Below are 21540 nucleotides of genomic sequence, written 5' to 3' on the forward strand. Positions count from 1 at the left end.
GGAAGGAAGGGAGATATTAAAGTGCTAGATAGGAAGATGAAGCAAAGTTAGAGCAAAAAGTAAAAATTTACAATACAATCACAGCAATGTGTAGTGAGTAAGGACCCTAGAAAAACTGTGTCATTGCTGAGAAGTAGCAAGAAAGCTATTTCCTGGACTTCTGGGGGTTATGGGTATAGTTTCCCATGAAAAACTAAAAACCAAACACGATCTGTGCAGGTGCTATTCAAATTTTTATCTCATATATGATGTGTGACTCTATAAGCTGAAAGTGTGCGTAAAACTGGGCCATGGCCTACTGGGCCCAGCAGAAACAAATCATCAAAACTACTTCCATAATCCAAGGTACCCATGCAAGTTCCATAGGAAATATCACATTCAAATTTTTTAAAATAACAATACTAATCAAGAAACAGATACACCATGATGAAAGATCAACAGACGGTAAGTACCCCAAAATTTAAATGAAACAGTGTGTATTAAAACATAAATATAAGAAAAATGTTTAAAACTCTTAAAGAATCCTTTAAGGATATATATTTTAGTATTTACAGATTAAATAGATGATGCCCAGGACTGGCTTCAAAATAATGGATGTGTGTCTGTGGGGATATAAAGAAAATTCATAATCGCCAGGGCAGAGTAATGTTACACAGGGAGTTTTTCTTTGATTAAAACAACCAAAAATATTGAAGAGGAAAAAAAATAACAGAAGTCCAAAGATAGGATACAATAATTCAAAACCCTAATTCAAAAAGATACATGCAGCCCAATGTTCACTGCAGCACTATTTACAATAACCAGGACACAGAAGCAACCTAAATGTCCATCAACAGAGGAAAGGATAAAGAAGTGGTACGTATGTACAACGGAGTATTACTCAGGCATAAAAAGGAATGAAATTGTGCCACTTGCAGAGACGTAGATAGATCTAGAGACTGTCATACAGAGTGAAGTAAGTCAGAAAGAGGAAAACAAATACCATTTATATATGAAATCTAGAAAAATCATACAGGTCAACTTATTTGCAAAGCAGAAATAGAGACACAGACATATGAATACCAGGAAGGGAAGGGAGGGAATTGGGGGATTGGGATTAACATATATACACAGCTGCTGCTACAGTTAGTCACTTCAGTTGTGTCTGACTCTGTGCGACCCTAGGGACTAGAGCCCACCAGGCTCCTCTCTAGGCAACAATACTGGAATGGATTGTTATGCCCTCATCCAGAGGATGTTCCTGACCCAGGGATCGAACCCAAATCTCCTGCACTGCCGGCAGATTCTTTACTGCTGAGTCACCAGGGAAGCCCCATATATACACTACATATAAAATAGGTAACTAATGAGAACCTACTGTACACCACTGAGAACTCTACTCAGGGCTCTGTGGTGACCTAAGTGGGAAGGGAATCTAAAACAGAGGGGATATATGCATATGTAAAGCTGAATCATTTTGCTGTACAGCTGAAACACACCCAACATTTTAAAACAACTGTATTTCAATTTTAAAAAAGAAAAGCATCTTGGAGATGGAGAGAATTTTTTAAATTTAAAAAAAAAAAAAAAAGGACTTCTCTGGTGGTCCAGTGGATAAGAATCCACCTGCCAAAGCAGGGGACAGGGGTTTGATCCCTGGTTTTGGAGGATTCCACATACCTCAGGTTAAGTAAGCCCATGTGCCACAACTACTGAACCCTCACCTAGAGCCTGTGCTCCTCAACAAGAGAAGCCCCTGCAATGAGAAGCCCGTGTACTGCAACAAAGAGTAGCCCCCGCTAACCAAAACAAGAGAAAAGCCCAAGCAGCAACAAAGACCCAATGCAACCAAAATAAATTATTTTTTTTAAAAGCAGTAAAAGAGAAGGCATGTTTGAAGAAACTCCTCAGAATGCAGAGCAAAGAACCAGCAAGATGAAAAAATGTGGATAAGTCAAAAAGATGCAAGACAATATGCAATAGGAATTCCAGGAGAAATTAGTATGAGGAAGAAATGTTACGTAGAGTTAATGGCTGAGATTCTTCCATTTACTAGTATAAATAATCTTCAAAGTGGAAAAGCACACTAAAATCCCCCCAAAAATAAAACAAAAATGAATTCATATGTAGACCAGCATGGGAACATTGAGGAATGTAAATGACAAGAAAATTCTTAAAAGCAACCAGAGAAATGACACATTACCTATAAGGAAAGAAACTACAGTATGGCTGACAAGTTGATTTTTCATGAGAAAATAATCAAGGATCTTAAAAGTGAGGAGAAAAAAACTGTCAGCTAAAATTTCATAACCAATTAAAATACCATGTAAAAGCAAGTGCAAAATGAAGATGTTTCCAGACAAAGACAGAAGTTCCTGCTTAGACCTTTACTGAAGAACCCCTTTAGAGTTAGGAAGAAAGTAATGGAACAAGAGAAGTCACCAAGTAGAGTAATACAGTAACTAAAATATATATTTTAGAGTAACTTGAAAATTCCTGGTCATAATCTATGAAAACAACTCTTCCAAAACTGCAATATAGATCATTACAAGATGCTGAATAGCATACACATGTGACACCTCATGTTTGCAGAGAACAGTATTTCAGATTATTTAGAAGGCCAAAATTTCTTTCATATTAAGTATGTGCAGAGGATTGAGTTGGCTATTAAGGACATGTGCTTTCCAATCCTCTTTTAGAAGATTATCTAAATTTTTAAGGATAGTTAATGTGTTCCCCCTTGTTTAATCCAACAAGTGTCTGGCTTTAAGACTATACTTTGTATTATCATAGTTCAATCGGCTACTAGAAGGAAATATTTCATTAAGAAAATTATGGATCTCAAACATTTCAACCACCATCTATTTTAAGGTAACTGACAAAATGTGGATTCATTTTAGATATTTATTGGCAGGAATTTAGCCAATATTTATACGCTAATGCTCACAAAATCTGCCTTTTATCTAGCTAGGTAAATTACTTCCGTAGCTCCTACCTCATTTTACTGCAATTAATGACAATCCCTATTTCGCAGCCTGTTGTGAAGGCTGAATGACTCAATACAAATTACTTAGAACACTGCTTGGTACACAAATCTCCATCACTGCGCACCACCACACAAGTCTCTTTAAGCACCGGGCAGAGGGCTCCTATCTGTATTTATGGACATTGGGATGGGCCACTGGGACTTCACTCATCCTAAAACATTAAATTTGCCTTCCAAACACGATTTCCTGTTAATTCTCCTCCCCTACTAAACTTTGCTTTCAGAAAAGCACTCCCTTGCCCTCGTTAGACACCTGAGTGTTATCCTAGTGCTCCCTTGGCCTCACTCCCCTGATCAGTGATCAGTGAAAAGTTGCTCAGTCGTGTCAGACTTAGTGTCAGACTATACAGTCCATGGAATTCTCCAGGCCACAGTACTGGAGTGGGTAGCCTTTCCCTTCTCCAGGGGAATCTTCCCAACCCAGGGATCGAACCCAGGTCTCCCATATTGCAGGCAGATTCCTTACCAGCTGAGCCACAGGGAAGCCCAAGAATACTGGAGTGGGTCGTCAATCCCTTCTCCAGCGGATCTTCCCAACCCAGGAATCAAACCGGGGTCTCTTGAACTGCAGGTGGATTCTTTACCAATTGAGCTATCAGGGAAGCCCTCATATCACTCCCCTGGCACCCCATATTTAGTCACCCAAGCCTATGGATGTAGTATTTTCCAAGTCAAGACTTTAGAAACCTTCTTAAAGAAGCACAGTACACTTTTGGAACAAACATCTCCCCTCTCTTAACTATAAACCACTAAAGAAGACTTTTATTTCATCTAGAGTAACACACACACATACATACACACACACATATATTTGTAATAGTAAATTAATAAAAATGTAAGATGAGTGTAATACGACAGTGTGTAAATATACTTTAATAATAAGGATGAGTCAATCAGAATGAACAGTGCTCAGAGGCATGGAAACAGAAGAGGGATACAGACACTGAAGGAAAAGGATACAATATACAGTCATAATCAGGAAGTAGAGGGCCAACTATATTGTACTACATCATTTTATGTGACCGACTTGTATCTGCAGATTTTGGTTTCATGGAGGCTCCTGGAAATCAATCCCATAATACTAAGGGATAACTATTAATTTATAGTCTTAGGTGAGTGAGAATCCCAGTCAATCAATCCACTGACTAATCCCTGCCCTACCCAGGAGATGACAGCCATTAAACATGTGAGCAGCCATGCAATTTCTCATGTCATAATGCCACATTTCCTACGTAACTCCCTCATTATGACTTGATTCCTATGTGAGCCTGCCTCCTGAATGAGTACTTACTGGTCACACCACACGTACTTCAATCTTTGTGCTAGTTATTCCTCACTGTAAATGAATACTATCTGCTTTATACATCAGTTACATGAGCCTGATTATCACTGGATCTATGAAAAATAGCTCCACCCTGATGTGTTTGAGTCAACAAGGCTAAAGGTCATACAATAAACTCCCGGAGGTAACGCACCCCCTCCCACCACTCCATCCACAATCTTACTTCTCTGCAGTGTCACATGGATGAGTATTCTTACATCTTTTGAAATATAAATAGCCACTATACTTCAATATGCCTTAAACAGAAATAAATTTATTTCTAAACCTGTTTTTATATTTCCATTGCTTTTCTTCTAATCATCCCACCATCCCTCCTACCCACAGCTCATCACCACAACCTCTGATTTTTCACTCTCCATTTCCCACCCTACCACCAACTGTTCGGCCAATATTTTCACCTGTCCTCTCAGTCTCATTCCTATTTCTACTACCCAGAATTAACCATATTTCACTTCAACTAATCCAATAATCTAACTGATCTACCAGGTTTTAGGTTTTCTTCTTTCTCTAACCCATTTTATATCCTGCTGCAAGATTAATAAGCATAAATTCCATTCTGGGTATGTTAATCCACTGCTCAAAAAATCCAAATGGCCTGTTAAAGAATAAACTTAAAGCCTAGAGCACATGGTCCTCCAAGATTATACTCCAAACCTAGAGCCTTTGACTAACGTAAGTGATAAGTAAGGGCTGATCCCCTCGGCCATCACAGCAGCGGGTGAAGCGGGGGGAGAGATCCAATTTCCCCAGTGTGCCATACGATATATGGCTATTCCTGTATGCCACAACACAAAGAAGCTGGGAAGCACTGTCTCGGGTGACTGACATCCAAGATATATCCATTATTACTGTTCCTGCACTAGCAGAAGGAGCAGAGAACAGAGAGGTAGCTCTGAAATACAGTGGCACGCTAAGAAACAAAACAGTAGGTATGGGCATGTGAAAAGACAAACGCTGTAAGTATATCTCCAGCACTATGCAGAGAAGATGGTCTTGGGTCTCTGAAGAGTATTCAAGTAGCAAGGCTGGACACAGCAGAGTTGAGAGTAACTAGTCATTAAGATCATCCAACTCCTGCCTCTTCTTGTTGGTTTCTGTGCTCATCAATCTTCTAATGCTAATTTGGCTTCTCCAATAAATTTGTCTTCAAGCAGTAAACACTGCTAGACAATGACTGCCTCACCTGTAGCTCTGGCAGCTCCCCTACCTGTGTGCCAATGAAGATCTGGAGACCATGAGTCCAAGGGGACAAACACTGGGCTGTAAGTGTACACTGCTATGTTGCTCATCTGGCACCCTGACAGACAGACCAACAAACAATTCTTCCTTATCCTGACCTGAGGGAGGGAAATCTGTGAAGAAGTATTATCAAGTCTTCATATCTCCCAATTTCTATTTACTAAAATGTAAACAGCTCTGGAGCATTCATGAATGTGAACATGCCATTCTGGGAGAAAGGGTGTAGACTAAAAACCACCTTTTATAAAAAGTGTTCAGACTTTTGAGATAGGATTCTAAAGTCACAAAAGATCTAAAATTCAATGCTGGTTGAAATATCTGTCAAATTAATAATCTAAAATTAATATGAATTAATGTGACATGATGACCTGTTATCATGGTCAGAAAATTAATATAGATTCCTCAGATCCAAAGGGATATGTGCTACTGTAGTCACAGTGAAGTAAAAGAAGCCAGAGTGGTCCACACAATTGTGTGGTTAATTATTTTTGTGGGCAAAAGGAAACAAGGAGTTAAAACCCAGAAAATAAACAGGGGAAGAAACAAAAAAAGAATTCATGGTTCTCAACAAAAAGAGAAAAACCTTTACTATGTCCCTATCCCCAATTATTTCTGAAGTCTTTCTCCTGGCCCACAGGCTGTTGAGCATCCCACGACGCAGGCAAAACGAGCACCAGGGACAGCAGTACCGCTGCCAGCATCTACTGGAGCACAGTGGCGCTTTTAGGGGCCCTTTTGTGAGGACAATACCCCTCTCCCCTCTCCTAAACAATGAGCACTTAAAAAATAAAAATCCTCTCCGGTAGAACGTTTGTCTTATCTTCCAACTCAGCTACAGAGCTGTTACAACTGCAGTGGTGAAGACACATAACAGAAAGAGTTTTAGCCTCAGACAAATGAGGTTTGTGTAAACTGCAACGTTAAAGAAAATTACGATCTTTGTCCCCTTACTTCACCCAAAGCAGCCGAGCCAATTCCAGATACTCTTAGAAACAAGTGTAGTGGCCAGTCCTTTTGTCTCTGACCTGCTGTTTCTCCACGTTTTAGCAGCTGGATATTGAGTGGCCACAACAGCAAGACAGGAACGTTATCCTTTCACCTCAAAGTTCCCAACTCTCTGGCCAAAATACAAAGGTTTAGAAGGACAGTTTAATACATACACTGGCAATACTAATACTGCTTTCCAATCTGCCAATCTGCATCAAAAACAATTACACAGCCACAATTTGCCAACATTTACAGATCAGTGCTACCGAAAGAACCAAGGCAAAAATCAATGTCCATACTTCCTTCCCCTTAGAGAACCAAGAGACTATGTTAGCATCCAGAAACTATGTTAGCCCCTGCAATGTGCAAAGTAAAACAAGACAAATGATAGTGAGAAAACAAGAGTGTTCCTTAAAAGGAAAAGAAAACAAAATGAAATGAACAGAACAGGAAGTCAAATCTTAGTTTGGTCGTAAGTAATCCAACTGGACAGACATCCTAAAAGAAAATACGTTCAATCATTTAAAAATAGGTCAAAATTGCCTTCCTAGCTTAGTAGATGGGTCAAGTTTTGCTATATCCTAGGAAAACTACCAAAAATAGATAATAGCAAAGATACCAGTGTACTTTCACATGTGCTGTCTTTTGTGAGTCTATGCATTTCTACATTATAGAAATTACACAATTATTTGCAGGTTAACTTTTCCATCTATGGCTAAACCACACCAAACGCACTCATCTCTGCAGCTGTATTATATACAACCCTCTGGTCTAGCCTTTAGTCTACAAAATCTATTTCAGGGCATAAAGAGAAGAACAGGGTCAACAGGAATTTAAGAGGCCATGATAAGAAAATTAATCTGCACTGGCCACTAAACTTACATTGGTTACTGATTATATTCAACTGAACTACTGGGTACAACACAAAAAATAATTTTGAAAAATTATTAAGAGTAATCAAAAGAAACAATAAAGATGAAGTCCTTGTTCTTACATACCCTTACAGCTCATCAATAATGATCTGACTTAGAGGAAGCCACAGAGTAACTCAGGACACTGTAAACTCCAGACAATATAGAATTGGGTCTCATTACTAGACGATGGGAAAGGAAATATTATATCAACATAACAACTCATTCTTACACAGGGGAGAGAGTAAGAGCAATGCTAAGAAACTACACAATATAGGAGAGAACCATAGGTAATTCTATGTGGCTGGAACACAGAGGGAAGTGTTCTTTTCTCTCCCTTTATGCCAAGTCTTATCAAGCAATACCAATCTACAGTAATAAATAGGGCTGCTCTACCTAGTTGAGAGCACAGACTCAAATGGACCAAAAATTAAATATAAGAACTAAGATGATAAAACTCTTAGATGAGAGCACAGATATAAATCTTTATGACCCTGGATTCCATAATAGTTTACAGGAGCACAGCAATCTAAGAAAAAAAAATGTCACATTTCATCAAAATTAACAACTTTTGTTATTGAGCTCGGTCAGTGAACCCTCCCCTACCTCTTTCCCTAATCTTTTGAAGTTGTTACTCTCGCCATCTTCTCTAATAAGTTGGTTCTCAAGTTTTTTTTCTCTACTCTAAATATCTTGGCAACTATGAGAAAGGTGAGGAGGAAATAAAAATTTCCAGGGTACCACTAGTAGTTTGATAAAAGACTCCCATCTCAATTTGTTCAGGAACATAAAAGTCACTTCAATATACACCATTTCCCATTTCCAATGTCAGTCCCTGGATGTTTAAATATTATGCAATTTTTTTCAAATGTATTAAAAGCTAAAATTAATTAAACCTTTAATTTTGAAAAAATTAAAAATTTCATCAAGAATCAAATACCTGGTCTCTGCAATTGGTACCCAAATAATCTAGAGTATTTTATGATCAAAAATGTATAAACCCTTACAATAACCTTTCTAACCTCTTTACTAGTCCATCAGAATCCTGAGAGGGCAACATGAACATTGAAAGCCTAAAAAACATATTGCCAAATACTTGGAAATAGTACCAGGTTGAAAGATCGGAACACCTAATACGTATATGTTTGATTGCAGGTGTCTAATACTATAGTTTTTAAGAGTAAAGCTTTTCTGAGCTGTGTTCAAATAATGTCTGGTGGAATGACCAAAACAAGAAGGAAAATGGGAGTACTAAATATTCTAGATAAATAACAATACAAAGTCTGATTTAAAAATCAGTATCATTACAGTTTTAAAGCATTTTCACGTACTTTCCCAGTTATTTCCCACAATCATCCTGACATTTACAAAGACAAATCTAAGACTGTCCTTTAAGAATAAAGCATTAAGATTAATAAGTATTAAGCATTTAATGCTTAACAAGCATTAAGATTAAATTTACATGGGTCATTACTGTCCTGTTCTCACCCTCCACACCAGTTTCTCTAAGTAAAGCTTGCAGCAAACATATAGGAGAATGTTCAAAGCTTTAAGGCAGTAAACTAACTGAGGATACTTTACGATATATATTTAGCACCACACTATGCCAAATCCATCTGGAGCAAAGCGTGCAGCAGACAAAAGAAATCATGGAAAGTGCTGTTCCTATGGATGGAAAGAATGTAAATGGATACTCAAGATCTGTGCAAAAGACAAGTTTCATTAAAATGCTTCAACCAACGCTGGCTATAACAGTGAACCTGACTTCCTATCTCCAAGAAGCCATTATCTACAAATTTCATTCATGCCAACTCAGCTTCTAGGCTGGGTACCAGGGAGTGAAATCAGATTAACCTTCCTTAACCATTCTAACATAAGGAAGCAGAAGCCATTCCACCATACTAGTTCTTAAGTAAGTTTTTCAGGAACTAACCAGGGATTCTTTCTTACCCAATACCTAAAATAAATTTTTCTTTATTATCAAGTCTGTTATTTTTCTGTCTCCAAATCTATACTCCTAGAATAATTTGGGGAGTAGAGGGACTGGGCAATGAGAAAGGAGGGGAAGGTTTTACAAATTTCATTATCACCACATAATCACAGCTACTCAGAAACCTGCTCAATCACACAAAATGATCCAAGAGCAGCAATTTTTGAAATGTGTTCTGAGCACTCCTCTGTTCTTGTTCAGTTTCTCAGTTGTGTCCGATTCTTTGAGACTCCATGGACTGCAGCACACCAGGCTTCCCTGTCCATCACCAACTCGGGGAGCTTGCTCAAACTCATGTCAGTGATGCCATCCAACCATCTCATCCTCTTTCATCCCCCTCTCCTCCTGCCTTCAATCTTTCCCAGCATTAGCGTCTTTTCCAATGAGTCAGTTCTTTACATCAGGTGGCCAAAGTATCGGAGCTTCACCTTCAGCATCAGTTCCTTCTAATGAATATTCAGGGTTGATTTCCTTTAGGATTGACTGGTTTGATCTCCTTGCCATCCAAAGGACTCTCAAGAGTCTTCTCCAACACCACAGCCCAAATGCATCAATTCTTCGGTGTTCAGTCTTCTTTATGATCCAACATCCATACATCACTACTGGCAAAACCACACCTTTAACCAGACGGACCTTCATCAGCCAAGTAATGTCTCTGCTTTTTTCTGAGAACTCTGATCCCTCCTCCCATTTTTTTGAGTGGGGTGGGGCACAAGCACAAACCGCTTTCATAATACATATTAAGATACTATTTGCTTTTTTACTGTCATGCTCTCACGAAAGGAGTTTTCCACAAGCTACAAAAGGTGTGATACAACAAATAAAACAATGCCACTATTCTCAATTTTCTTTTTAAAAAGTGTTATTATTACACTTATATGACATATCTAGAGTTGTCAAATTCAGACAAAGTAAAACGGTGGTTCCTGGGATGGGAGAATACGGAGTTAGTATTTAATGGGTAGAGTTTCATCTGGAGAAGATGAAAAAGCTCTGAAATGCTGGTGATGACTGTACAACAAAGTGAATGTACTTAATGCCACAGAACTGCATGCTTAAAATGGTAAATCTGACATTAGGTATAAGTGAAGTCACTCAGTTGTGTCCAACTCTTTGTGACCCCATGGACTATAGCCTGCCAGGCTCCTCCATCCGTGGATTTTCCAGGCAAGAGTACTGGAGTGGGTTGCCATTTCCTTCTCCAGGGGATCTTCCCGACCCAGGGATTGAACCCAGGTCTCCTGCATTGCAAGCAGACTCTTTACTGTCTGAGGCACAAGGGAAGCGACATCAGGTATATTTTACCACAACTGAAAAAAAAAATACAAATAACGTTAATTTCTAATGTGTTTATTATTCTAAAATGGGTTATAAAATCTTCAGTTTAAAATTTTAATAATGTAAATATCTATAGGTATAATCTACACAAACAAAAGATTTTAGGTTCCACAATTTTTTGTTGTTGCTGTTCCAAAATATTTTTAAGTTTGTGCAAAGGGGTCTTAAGACGAAGAAGTTTGAGAACCACTGCACCAGAGTATAGCCAATTATGTAAGTCTTCCATTGCATTCTTTACCTCCATTAATCTACTTAGCACTTACCACCAAATAAAAGCAAAAGCAATGGTGCAGAGTCTATCAGTCCAATCTTCTAAGTGGACAGCAATACCTTTCCATAGGTTCTCCTATCTTGAGGTCAACAAGACATGGGCTTCACTGTTTTGGTTTTTTTTTTTTTTCTTTTTTTGCAGTGTAAGTATTAAAGGCATTCAACCACAGCCATGTAGAATATTATACTGCTAACATATGGCAACAGTGAGCACCTACTTATCCATTACCCATATCTTACAATTAACCTTTGACCAAATTACTTTACCATGCTGCTAAGTCACTTCAGTCGTGTCCAACTCTGTGTGACCCCATAGACGGCAGCCCATCAGGCTCCCCGTCCCTGGGATTCTCCAGGTAAGAACACTGGAGTGGGCTGCCATTTCCTTCTCCAATGCGTGAAAGTGAAGTCGCTCAGTCGTGTCCGACCCTCAGCAACCCCATGGACTGCAGCCTATCAGGCTCCTCTGTCCATGGGTTTTCCAGGCAGGAGTACTGGAGTGGGGTGCCATTGCCTTCTCCCTACTTTAGCATATATCTATACAATTCTATTTGTTTTTGTGTAAACAGAAGGTATCAGTATGTGACTGTCACTAACCAATGTTTATTTTCTTTTGAAGTAAAAATTTACATATTACGAAATGTACAAACATTAAGCACAAACTTGCCAAGTTTCCACAAATGCATATACATGTGTAACTCAAATCTGTATCAGCACAAAGACCATTACAATCACCATAGAAAGTTCCTCTATCCCCCAGGTCCCCACTCTTCTGATTTTTCACATAGAGACTATCTGTGCTTGTTCTAGAATTTCATATAGCTAGAATGACATTATGTACTTCTTCACTTAGCATGTTTTTGAAATTCATCTATATTACAGTATGTATCAATAGTCCATTCCTTTTTACTGCTGAGCAGTACTCTATGAATATACCGCAGTTAATTCATTTTCCTAATAATGGACTGTTTTCAGTTTCCTGATCTTAGAACAAAGCTACTATGGTCATTCTTGTACAGCGCTTTTTCTCTTGTGTAAAAACGTAAGAGTAGAAAATTTCTAGGGGAAAAAACCTTTTAATCATGGAAAATCTCAAACATATACAAGAAGAGAGAATAGCACGATGAGTTCTCATTAAAGCCAGCTGCTACTATATTAATTCACACACACACCTGTTTCACCTTAACCCCCTCCTATTTTGAAGTTGTAGATACCATCACTGTGTCTTTAAATACTTCAAAATGTAAACAAACATTTATAATCTGGTCAAATTATTTACTATGAAATAATCAAGAAAACTTCATTTGATTTACCCATGGATTAAGTGTTCTTTCAAATGATGTTTCTCTACCATTCCTCCTTGATACCTAGAAAGTCAATGGCACAAAGATACCTTCTGCTGTTACTCTGAAAGAACTAGTGCTAAACACAAAATCTAGTATTGATAAATATCATAAAGAAATAAACATCAATATGATCAAGCAGAGTTCCCAACTGTGAAGCACCTTGAATTACCTAATCTCATGACATGGTATCATTTTATAAGTGAAACTGGTGTTGTTCAGTCGCTAAGTGATGTTCCACTCTTTGTGACCCCATGAACTGGCTTCCCTGTCCTTGACTATCTCCCTAAGTTAGATCAAACTCATGTCCATTGAGTCAGTGATGCCATCCAACCATCTCATCCTGTCTCCCCCCTCCTCCTCCCCTCAATCTGTCTCAGCATCAGTGTCTTATCCAAACAGTCAGCTCTTCGCATTAAGTGGCCAAAGTACAGGAGTTTCAGCATCAGTCCTTACAATGAATATTCAGGTTTGATTTCTTTACAATTAATGGGTTGATCTCCTTTGTAGTCCAAGAGACTCTTAAGAGTCTTCTCCAGCACCACAATTCAAAAGCATGAATTCTTTGCCCCTCAACATTCTTTATAGTCCAACTCTCACATTCATACATGACTACTGGGAAAATCATAGCTTTGACTAGATGGATGTTTGTCGGCAAAGTGATGTCTCTGCTTTTTAATACGCTGGCCTAGGTTTATCATAGCAAGTGAAACCATACATGAAACTTTAAAAAAAAGTCTGATAACTAGCTCTTTGTGAGAACGAAGGGAGTACTCATTACATTCTTAGGAGGTGAACAAGGAGGTAAAATTTCAACCCTTTCAGTAACTAGATTTTTGTTAACCTCAAACAACTATCTGTACTGGAGAGGGTAAGGGGAAATGGCAATTCTCAACAACAGCTGATGACAGTATAAACACACATAATCTTTTCTGAGGGCTATCTGGGAAAAAGCTGGAAATTTCATTTCCAAAAACTTAACTAAGTAAACTCTTGCATAAAGCATGCAACAAGGATGTTCTTCTCAGTGTTGTTTGTAACAGAAAAATTGTTTACAATCTAAATGTTCAATAGGGCAAGAGTGTAATTACACAACATCCAAATAAACACACTCCAGGGTTTACATCTAGAACCACATATGCTAAACTATTAATGGCAGTTATGAAAGGGAGGGAAATACTTGCCACTCATCAATTCTAACGGACAGTTTCTAAATAGGTTTCACTATAATTTCAGTTGGATCCTTTTTCTCTATGCCAAGGTTGGGTTTTTTTTCTTTTTCCCTTTAAAAAAAAAAAAAGCAAAGCTCAAGGCCTTAGAGGTAACTCTAGGGTGGAACTTTGAAAATACAAGGTCCCCTGAGTAACTGCCAGAAAGGTGAAACTGTAGAGTTAAACAGCATACAGAGTGACAAAGAATCAAAAAATAACTGAGATCTTAGACAAAAGGTTCTGACAAGATGATAATATACTAGTAAGAACCTAAAGGACAGGTGTCATACAATTCAATACAACTTAATGCTGCTTGTTTTATTTATGACCTAACCCAGAGTTCCTCAATCTTGGCATTACTATCATTTGGGTTGGGTAATTCTGTGGCAGGGGACTGATTCTCCTATGCATTAAGTGATGATCAGCAGCATTTAGGCTTCTATTCACAGTATGTTAGTAGCACCTCCTCACTCCCACCTCAGTCTTGACAACCAAAAAGACTCTCTCCACAACTTGCCAAATGTCCCCTGGTGGGTAAATTCACCTGAGAACCACTGATCAAGCCTTATATAACCGTATATACAATATTCCACTCCATTTCACTCTTCAGAAAGAACTCTTAGCTTCAAGGAGCTTACGTTTTAACAGCAAAAAAACATGCAAAAGTTTTAAAATGTTATTGCATTTTATTGAGGAGGGCATCAAAATTACAGATCAGGTGAGTTTTGTTCATGACAGATCTACCCTCCCTCCCTAACTTACATTTATCAAACTGTACAAATTCCTCAAAACACTGATCTTTCAGTCAGTTACTACGTAATTTAGAGCTAAATGTGTTTCACACAATTTCATCTGGAGTCACATCACCTGGATTCCTTGCTCTTCCAAACTCAGTTTTGTGACATCAACCAAGTTAATTAACTTCCTCATGTCCCTGTTTTCTTAACACAGTGGGTATATCAAGTTCTTAAAGCAGTGCTTGGCATATAGTAAAAGCCCTGTAAAAGTGAAGTCGCTCAGTCATGTCTGACTCATTGCGAGTCCATGGACTGTAGCCTATCAGGCTCCTCCGTCCATGGGATTTTCCAGGCAAGAGTACTGGAGTAGATTGCCATTTCCTTCTCCAGGGGATCTTCCCGACCCAGGAATCGAACCCAGGTCTCCCGCACTGCAGGCAGACGCTTTACCGTCTGAGCCACCAGGGAAGCCCAATGTCAGCTATTACCTATTATCTTAACTACAAGCCTATAAAGACAAACATCATCTTCACCAATTCATAGATAAAGAAACAGAGGCTGAAAGAAACTTGCTTAGAATCGCAAAATTATAAGGTTACAGAGCAGTGATCCTAAAATATTCAGTCTTGACTCCAGAGCAAGTGATTTTTCAGTCATGTCAGTAACCTTACGTTGAGACTAACTATCAAGTACATACTGGTTTCTTACTGCTAAATAATAACTACCACTAGATATTTTCTATAAGACATTCATTTAGAACACAACTGAATTCAAATGTATTACGGAATTAAGATAATAGGATTTACACACCAACAGAGACAAGTTTCAGTTTCTATACATTTTAAATGATTCTTACTTTAAAAAATAAGAACACAGACCTTAACTCCTGAAATTGTTTAAACAAAAGGATAACACGGGGTTGTTTGAGACAGAGGTTACCTTGTATAATGCATTTGCTTAGGTGTCCTATTCTTACTCCAAGGTCATGGACTTTGTACATGATGTTTGTTCCCAAGTCCCAGAAGGGCTCTGTATACCCCTTTGGTTTCTTCAATTTGCCCTTACCTCACACCCAAGTTCTTAATGACTCCTGAACACCTTACTCAATTTTCTAACCACTGCCTTGCTGTCATACAACTTATTAATCATTTTTTACTTAAACTTTACCATTTCCAACATTTAATAGGATCATCAATGACTTTTTCATCACCTCTTCCTAAAGGTATTTCACTGAAGTCGTCAGCTTTTCAACACTTTTCCTTTTTTTGGATTGTATATATTGTTTTTTTTTACTTTTTTACTGAAGTAAAGTTGACTTAAAATGTGTTAATTACTGCTTACAGCAAAGCAACTTACTTATAGATAAACACATACATTCTTTTTCCATGTCCTTTTCCATTATGGTTTGTCACAGAATATTGAATATAGTTCCCTGTGCTATACAAAGTTGTTTTTAACATTTCTTTAACAACTAACGACATGTTCTTCAACGTGGACTATAAAAACTACTCATTTTAGAGTCTGAAGTCAGGGCACAGGTGGAATAACTGGGAGCATATAACTTTAATAGTCCGAGAATACCAGAATTAGAAGAAACAGAAATTTTAGCCCAACTCTCTGGTTTCACAAATGACAAAGACAGATAACTTGGTGACAGCTTCCTCTCTAACTTCTCTTAGATTCTACAAAGAACTTGGCCTTGACCATTTGGGTCCCGTTATTTCGTTTGCTCTTTAGATTACTTGCATTTCAACATTTTTTACTGCCTCCACAATTCAATATTCTCTCTCAATACAGTGATTATCAAAAAGGTTGAGAGTTGTCCACCATATTCATTTTGAGTTAATAGTCCAAATAATTCCACCCAAAACTTACTCTATCAAAAAGAAAGAAAAGGCTGAGAATATCTACTTATGACCAAAATCCTGCCTATCTTCCATGTTACTCTTTTACTACTAGCCTCCTATAACAGTGTCATCTACTTCCTCCACACCAAATTCCTCTTCCTGTTTACCAGAGGGGTCAAAAAGAGAAAACCTAATCTTAGCACTCATATTCAGCAATTTTAGATTTCATTTTTCTTTCCCCATTATTTTGATAGATTCCTTATTAAATCACTAATTTACCAATCATCAGACTTGTTCACTAACCAACCCTTTCTTATCTATCAGTTCAGATTACAAACTGGTAATTAGCACCCAAACTATGAATTCTAGATGCTGCCACCTACACATCATTCAAAAATCTTTCCACTGTCAATCAAATAAGGAAAATTCCCTCTGACATTCTCTTGCATAGTTCCTACACTCTTACAGGCTTTTCTACTACGATAGCTCTACACATATCCTGCTCTTCACACAAACCCTTTTCCATGAATAAGGCCGATCCTGTATATTCCTTCTGCCTGTTCTGCCTGAAATATTGACACCACCACTGCCATCCTCTTCTTCCGATGCTCATTCCAAAAGCCACTACTTGTAAAGCCTTTCCTGAGGTTTCTGCTTCCTTCAAACGACAGAGCATCTTGTTCAGAACTGTCTTCTGGGAATTACATATTTATATTTGAGTACTTTCACATGCACTCCTTTTCATAAATTCCTGGAGGACAAAATCTCCGGTTCTCAGCTTTGTTCTTCCCCTGCTGCTTAGCACAGTGCCTTGGTACATGCTAAGCTCTCAAACACAGCCAACTTGAAGATGGGCTTTCTCGGGATTTTTGGTAAGCTGGCCAGTAAGTCACAATTGGTTTCTTAAGCCATTTTACTAATAAAAGTGTTTTATTTATACCCTGGCATCTGAACGCTTCTATTTCACTTAAGTTTAAAAAACAGAAACAGAAAACCTGTCCTAATTTCAGGGGATCTAGCCTACTGAAACGATCTTCTTGGTCTCTCTTTGAGGTCACTTATCAACTAAGCAAACTTGCCTCTACTTAAGCCATCATAAAAACTAAAATTTATAGGAGCCAGAAAATAAAGCAAGTATTCCCAGTTAACTTGCTAGAGAACAGGAAATATTCTGTGGTCATTCTGAATTGCTGCAGGGTTAAGTAACAAACGGCAAAGAAGTAACAGCACAGAACAAGAGACTGAAATATACTGTGAGAGCACCCCAAAGCAACACCTGTGCAGAAAAGCTTCTTGTTAACAGAGGGAGTTCTTACAGTCTTCCTTGATGACACAATGGATGTTGCCAACAACTGCTACCACATGCTACCGAAGTCTACAATCACTTTTATAAGTTGCCAAATTTTTTTAAATACAAGCAATTCAGTTTAAAAATCCTACATGCCTCCTCTTCACTAGGCAGGGAGTGGAAGACAGAGATGAACATGACTTTCATAAAGCAAAAAAATCTCAATATGCTTTTCTCCACTTTGTACACTCTCAGTATTGCTTCCTTTCCCCCTTTACCAGCTATCTTCATCAGCCCGATTTTGTTCAGATCGCCTATTATTTGTACTGCAAAAGGAGGTGAAAGAAAAAAAATCCTGCCCCACGAATCTGATGGAGCAAGGAAAAAAGGGTTGGGAGAGCAAGAGATATTTTCCCCTCTAGTCCCTCTTGAAAAATCACCAATCCAAAAGATGTGTCTTTCATAAGCCCACCTAAAACATGTGTAACAAACACATCAAAAATTACAATGCTGGTACTGAAATTTTAAAACCTTACCTTACTAATCAAAAGATCCATACAATGACAAAGCTAAAATGTTCTCTCTCAGTAATAAGTGTGAATCACAGCAGTTAGGCTGCTCCACCCAAAAGCCACCCTTGCTAAGACCGGACAGTTCAAAACCTGGACAGCTTTCCCGGTTTGCTCCAGGCCAGATTGGAATTCATTTCAACACCTCAGGGTTTAAGTGTAGCTATGTAGCAGCAAGGGAACGTTATCCCGTACTGAAATTAACCAGGATACTTCATTCTTTTTATTTAGCTGTGCCTTTTCCACATTGAAGAAACTCTCCCCCTTCACCGTTTTTAAGGAGGAAAAAGCTCAACAGCTACTCTACTTGAAAAACGAACAATCTATTCAGGTTTTCGAAGTAAATTTGCATTATTCCTAGGTTTGGGAGGAGAACCGACTTACACTGTCGCTCTCCAAAAGGTCCCGCACTTTCTTTCAACGGAAGCCTGAGCCTATGAATTGATTACATACATGTGAAGAAGGGTTCCCAGATAGCCTCTATAAGCTGAGGAACGAGTTTCAGTCTGGTACCAACCTACTCGCACGTTTCAAAATTATTTGGTGTGGAGCAACCCACTATCTAGGAAAGATCTACTTACCAGTGGGGAGGGGTAAAAAAAAACCAAAAAGCTTCTTGATCTCAAAAACTGAAATGCATCAACCCACTATCTAGGAAAAGATCTACTTACCACTGCTGGGGGCGGGGAGCTTCTTGATCTTAAAAACTGAAATGCATCAACCCACTATCTAGGAAAGATCTACTTACCGCTGAGGAGGGAGGGGTGGGGGAGGAAAAAAAGCTTCTTGATCTCAAGAACTGAAGCGACACATCAAAGAGGCCAAAGCTAACCACCTCAAACAGAGCGGCAGACCATCAGGCAAGCCCCGGCCCCCATTCCGTTGCCATCAAAGTCCCGAGAGAGGGCCTCACACAAAGCTGGAGGGCAAGAGAGGAGGCCGCCGCCACCGCCCCCCGTGCCCCCAACTTCTCCCTGCACCCGGAGAAGGTCCGCGGGACTCACCAAGACCGTGGTGCAGATGGACCTCAGCTCGGACTCCACTTTCTCCCGGTAGTCCTTGATCAGCTGCAACTTCTTGTCCGAGGTGTCGGTCTTCTGCTCGATGCTGGAGATGACCCTCCAGGCGGACCGGCGGCCCCCGACCACGTTCTTGTAGGCCACCGACAGCAGGTTGCGCTCCTCGTTGGACAGCTCGGCGCCCTGCTCCGTCACGGCCTTCATGCAGGTGGCCATGTCGTCGTAGCGCTCGGCCTGCTCGGCCAGCTTGGCCTTCTGAATCAGCTCCGTCTTCTCCATGGGGGCCGGGGGAGCGGACAGCGAGGTCTAGCGCGGACCCGGGGGGCTGGCGGGGGGTGGGGGGGCGCGGCGAGGAGGCCTGAGGGCGGGCGCCGGGGTGGGGGGGCGGCAGGAGGGCGGGGGCGGCGCCGTCAGACAATGCGCCCCGCCGCCCGGCCGCCCCTTTTGTCCGTCCCCGCGCGCGCGGCCCAGTTGAATTTCCCTCCCCCCGCCCACGCTCCCCACACCGCGGGGCGCCCCGGAGGGCCTGGAGGGTACGGGGGTGCCCGCCGAGCCGGGCCGCGCGGCCTGAGGTAGAAGCTGAGGTGAGATGAGGCAGAGGTGAGGAGGAAAGGCCGCTCCCGCGCCCGCCCGGGGCCCAAGATGGAAGCGGCCGTTGGCCCGCATCTTCCCGCCGGAGCCTGTCCCTGAGGAGAGCGGGCGTCGAGGCCCGCCGCTGTCCCTCCCGCCTCCCCCACCGCACCCCGGGGAAGGCCTCCAGGCGGACACACAGGCCCGGCCGGACCCCCGAGGAGGGATTTCTCCGCCCCCGGCCCCGCGCCCCGAGGCGACCCCAGGGCTCACCTTCACGTCTCCGCGGCCGCGGCGCAAGTCCCACCACTTGGATCCCTCTTCTGGCTTTAGCCGAGGACCCTCCCGTCTCAGCCTACCTCGGAACCGACAGGCGGGGCCACCGCGCGGCCCGCCCCTCGAGGCCGCCCACCCCCGCCAATGGCGCGCCGAGATGTCCCCGAGAGTTCCGCCTCTCTCCCCACCTCTGGCCAATGAAGACTGAGCGCGCGGAAACGGGGGCGGAGGAGAAGGGGGCGGGGCGGTAGGGGGAAGGGGAGGCTAGGAGGGTGGGTCGGCTTGGGCAAGTTCGGTTGGCCGGCAGGCTGCGGCTTCGGCCACGGGGTTTCCTCCAATTAGATCCAGGGTAAAAGGACGTCACTGTTACCATGGCAATGCTGTTACCAACGCCCCTCATCCTCCTAGCCACCCCCGGCAAATCGTGGGCGCGGCACGGGAGCGGGAAGCTCGCACGACCTCTCCTGCGGCGGCCGGGTTCTCTTGCTGCTGCGGCGTTGCAGACAGTTCACTGCATCTTGTTGGCTCCCCATGCAGCTGCGGCTCTCGTCGGCCCGGGTGAGGTCGGGCCTGGGAGGGTGACACCATCGGCTGTTTTGTTACCCAAACTCCTGTCTTTCCTCCACCTTCCTATTCGTGACAAAGGTTTGGAGTTCAAGACACTGAACCCAGCCTTTAATGACATTACGATGGGGACCGTGAATTAGAAATAATCCCATCCCCATTAAAGAGGACTTGGTTCCTGGAGAAAGTGGCATAAGCTTGGGTTTTACACGTTCATTTTAAGACCGGCACCTAAAACCTGAAATTCCCTTGGAAAATTACCCCCTCCCCCAAAAAAGTCCAGGCAATGCCAGATATTATGACTTTCTTTCAAGTGGGAAATGACCTTAGGGATAATTGGGAGAAAATCATACATTTAATCCCCCCCGCCCCCCCCCCGCCCCCGCCAAAGCAACTGTTTTTATATTTCTTTCCAGACTCTCCAGGTCATGCATTTAAATACTTATTTTTCACATCACTGCTGTCTTACATGTACACGCTTTTTATCTTCTGGTATTATTTTTGAGAGGACAATCGAAAAGCTAAACTTCTCTCCCTAGATGTTGACTGCTGACTTTCCCTTGTGAACACCCCTCTGAAATGAGAGCGATCGCTTCAGATGGCTTCTATTCAGGGTCATCACCAGCCCTTTCCCTTCCCTTTAAACTGGGCGCTCCCCTCCTGCCACTCCCGTCTCTCCGGAATGTTCCCAGTACCAGACTCCAAATAAGGTGGCTGTCCAGGGTGTCTGGAAAGTGGTCTTTGTGCCATCTGGGCTCACACTGCCGTGATTCCAGTTCCAGCACGTCCAGGGAAAAACAGATCATTGAGAGCAAAGAATGCACAGCCAAGAAAGAATTTCACATTCTAAGTGGAGGTCTTAGAAGCAGATCTGGAGACTCTAGAATGGAAGATCTGAGCACTGACAGATAGCAGGAGAAGGTGCGAACTTTTCAGAAATCTAAACTCTCTCCCAGCTGCCCCTCCCTATCCTGACTTGTAAAGGTTGCTTTGTGCTTTGACGGACAGGAGAGG

At 41.2% G+C, this 21540-nt stretch overlaps 1 protein-coding gene across 1 annotated transcript in view; it reads right to left on the bottom strand.

The window, feature by feature from the left end:
* Window positions 1-19998, bottom strand: part of YWHAQ (tyrosine 3-monooxygenase/tryptophan 5-monooxygenase activation protein theta) — a 31118-nt gene extending 11120 nt beyond the window's left edge. The window contains exons 1-2 of the mRNA XM_068969829.1: window positions 19960-19998; window positions 19102-19441 (exon numbers count right to left, since the gene is read on the bottom strand). Coding sequence (XP_068825930.1) covers window positions 19102-19395 — 294 coding nt within the window. The 5' untranslated portion in view covers window positions 19396-19441; window positions 19960-19998. The remainder of the gene's footprint in view (window positions 1-19101; window positions 19442-19959) is intronic.
* Window positions 19999-21540: the final 1542 nt, after the last annotated feature.

Source organism: Capricornis sumatraensis, chromosome 1 (genome assembly GCF_032405125.1).
Source record: "Capricornis sumatraensis isolate serow.1 chromosome 1, serow.2, whole genome shotgun sequence".
Lineage (NCBI taxonomy): Eukaryota > Metazoa > Chordata > Mammalia > Artiodactyla > Bovidae > Capricornis > Capricornis sumatraensis.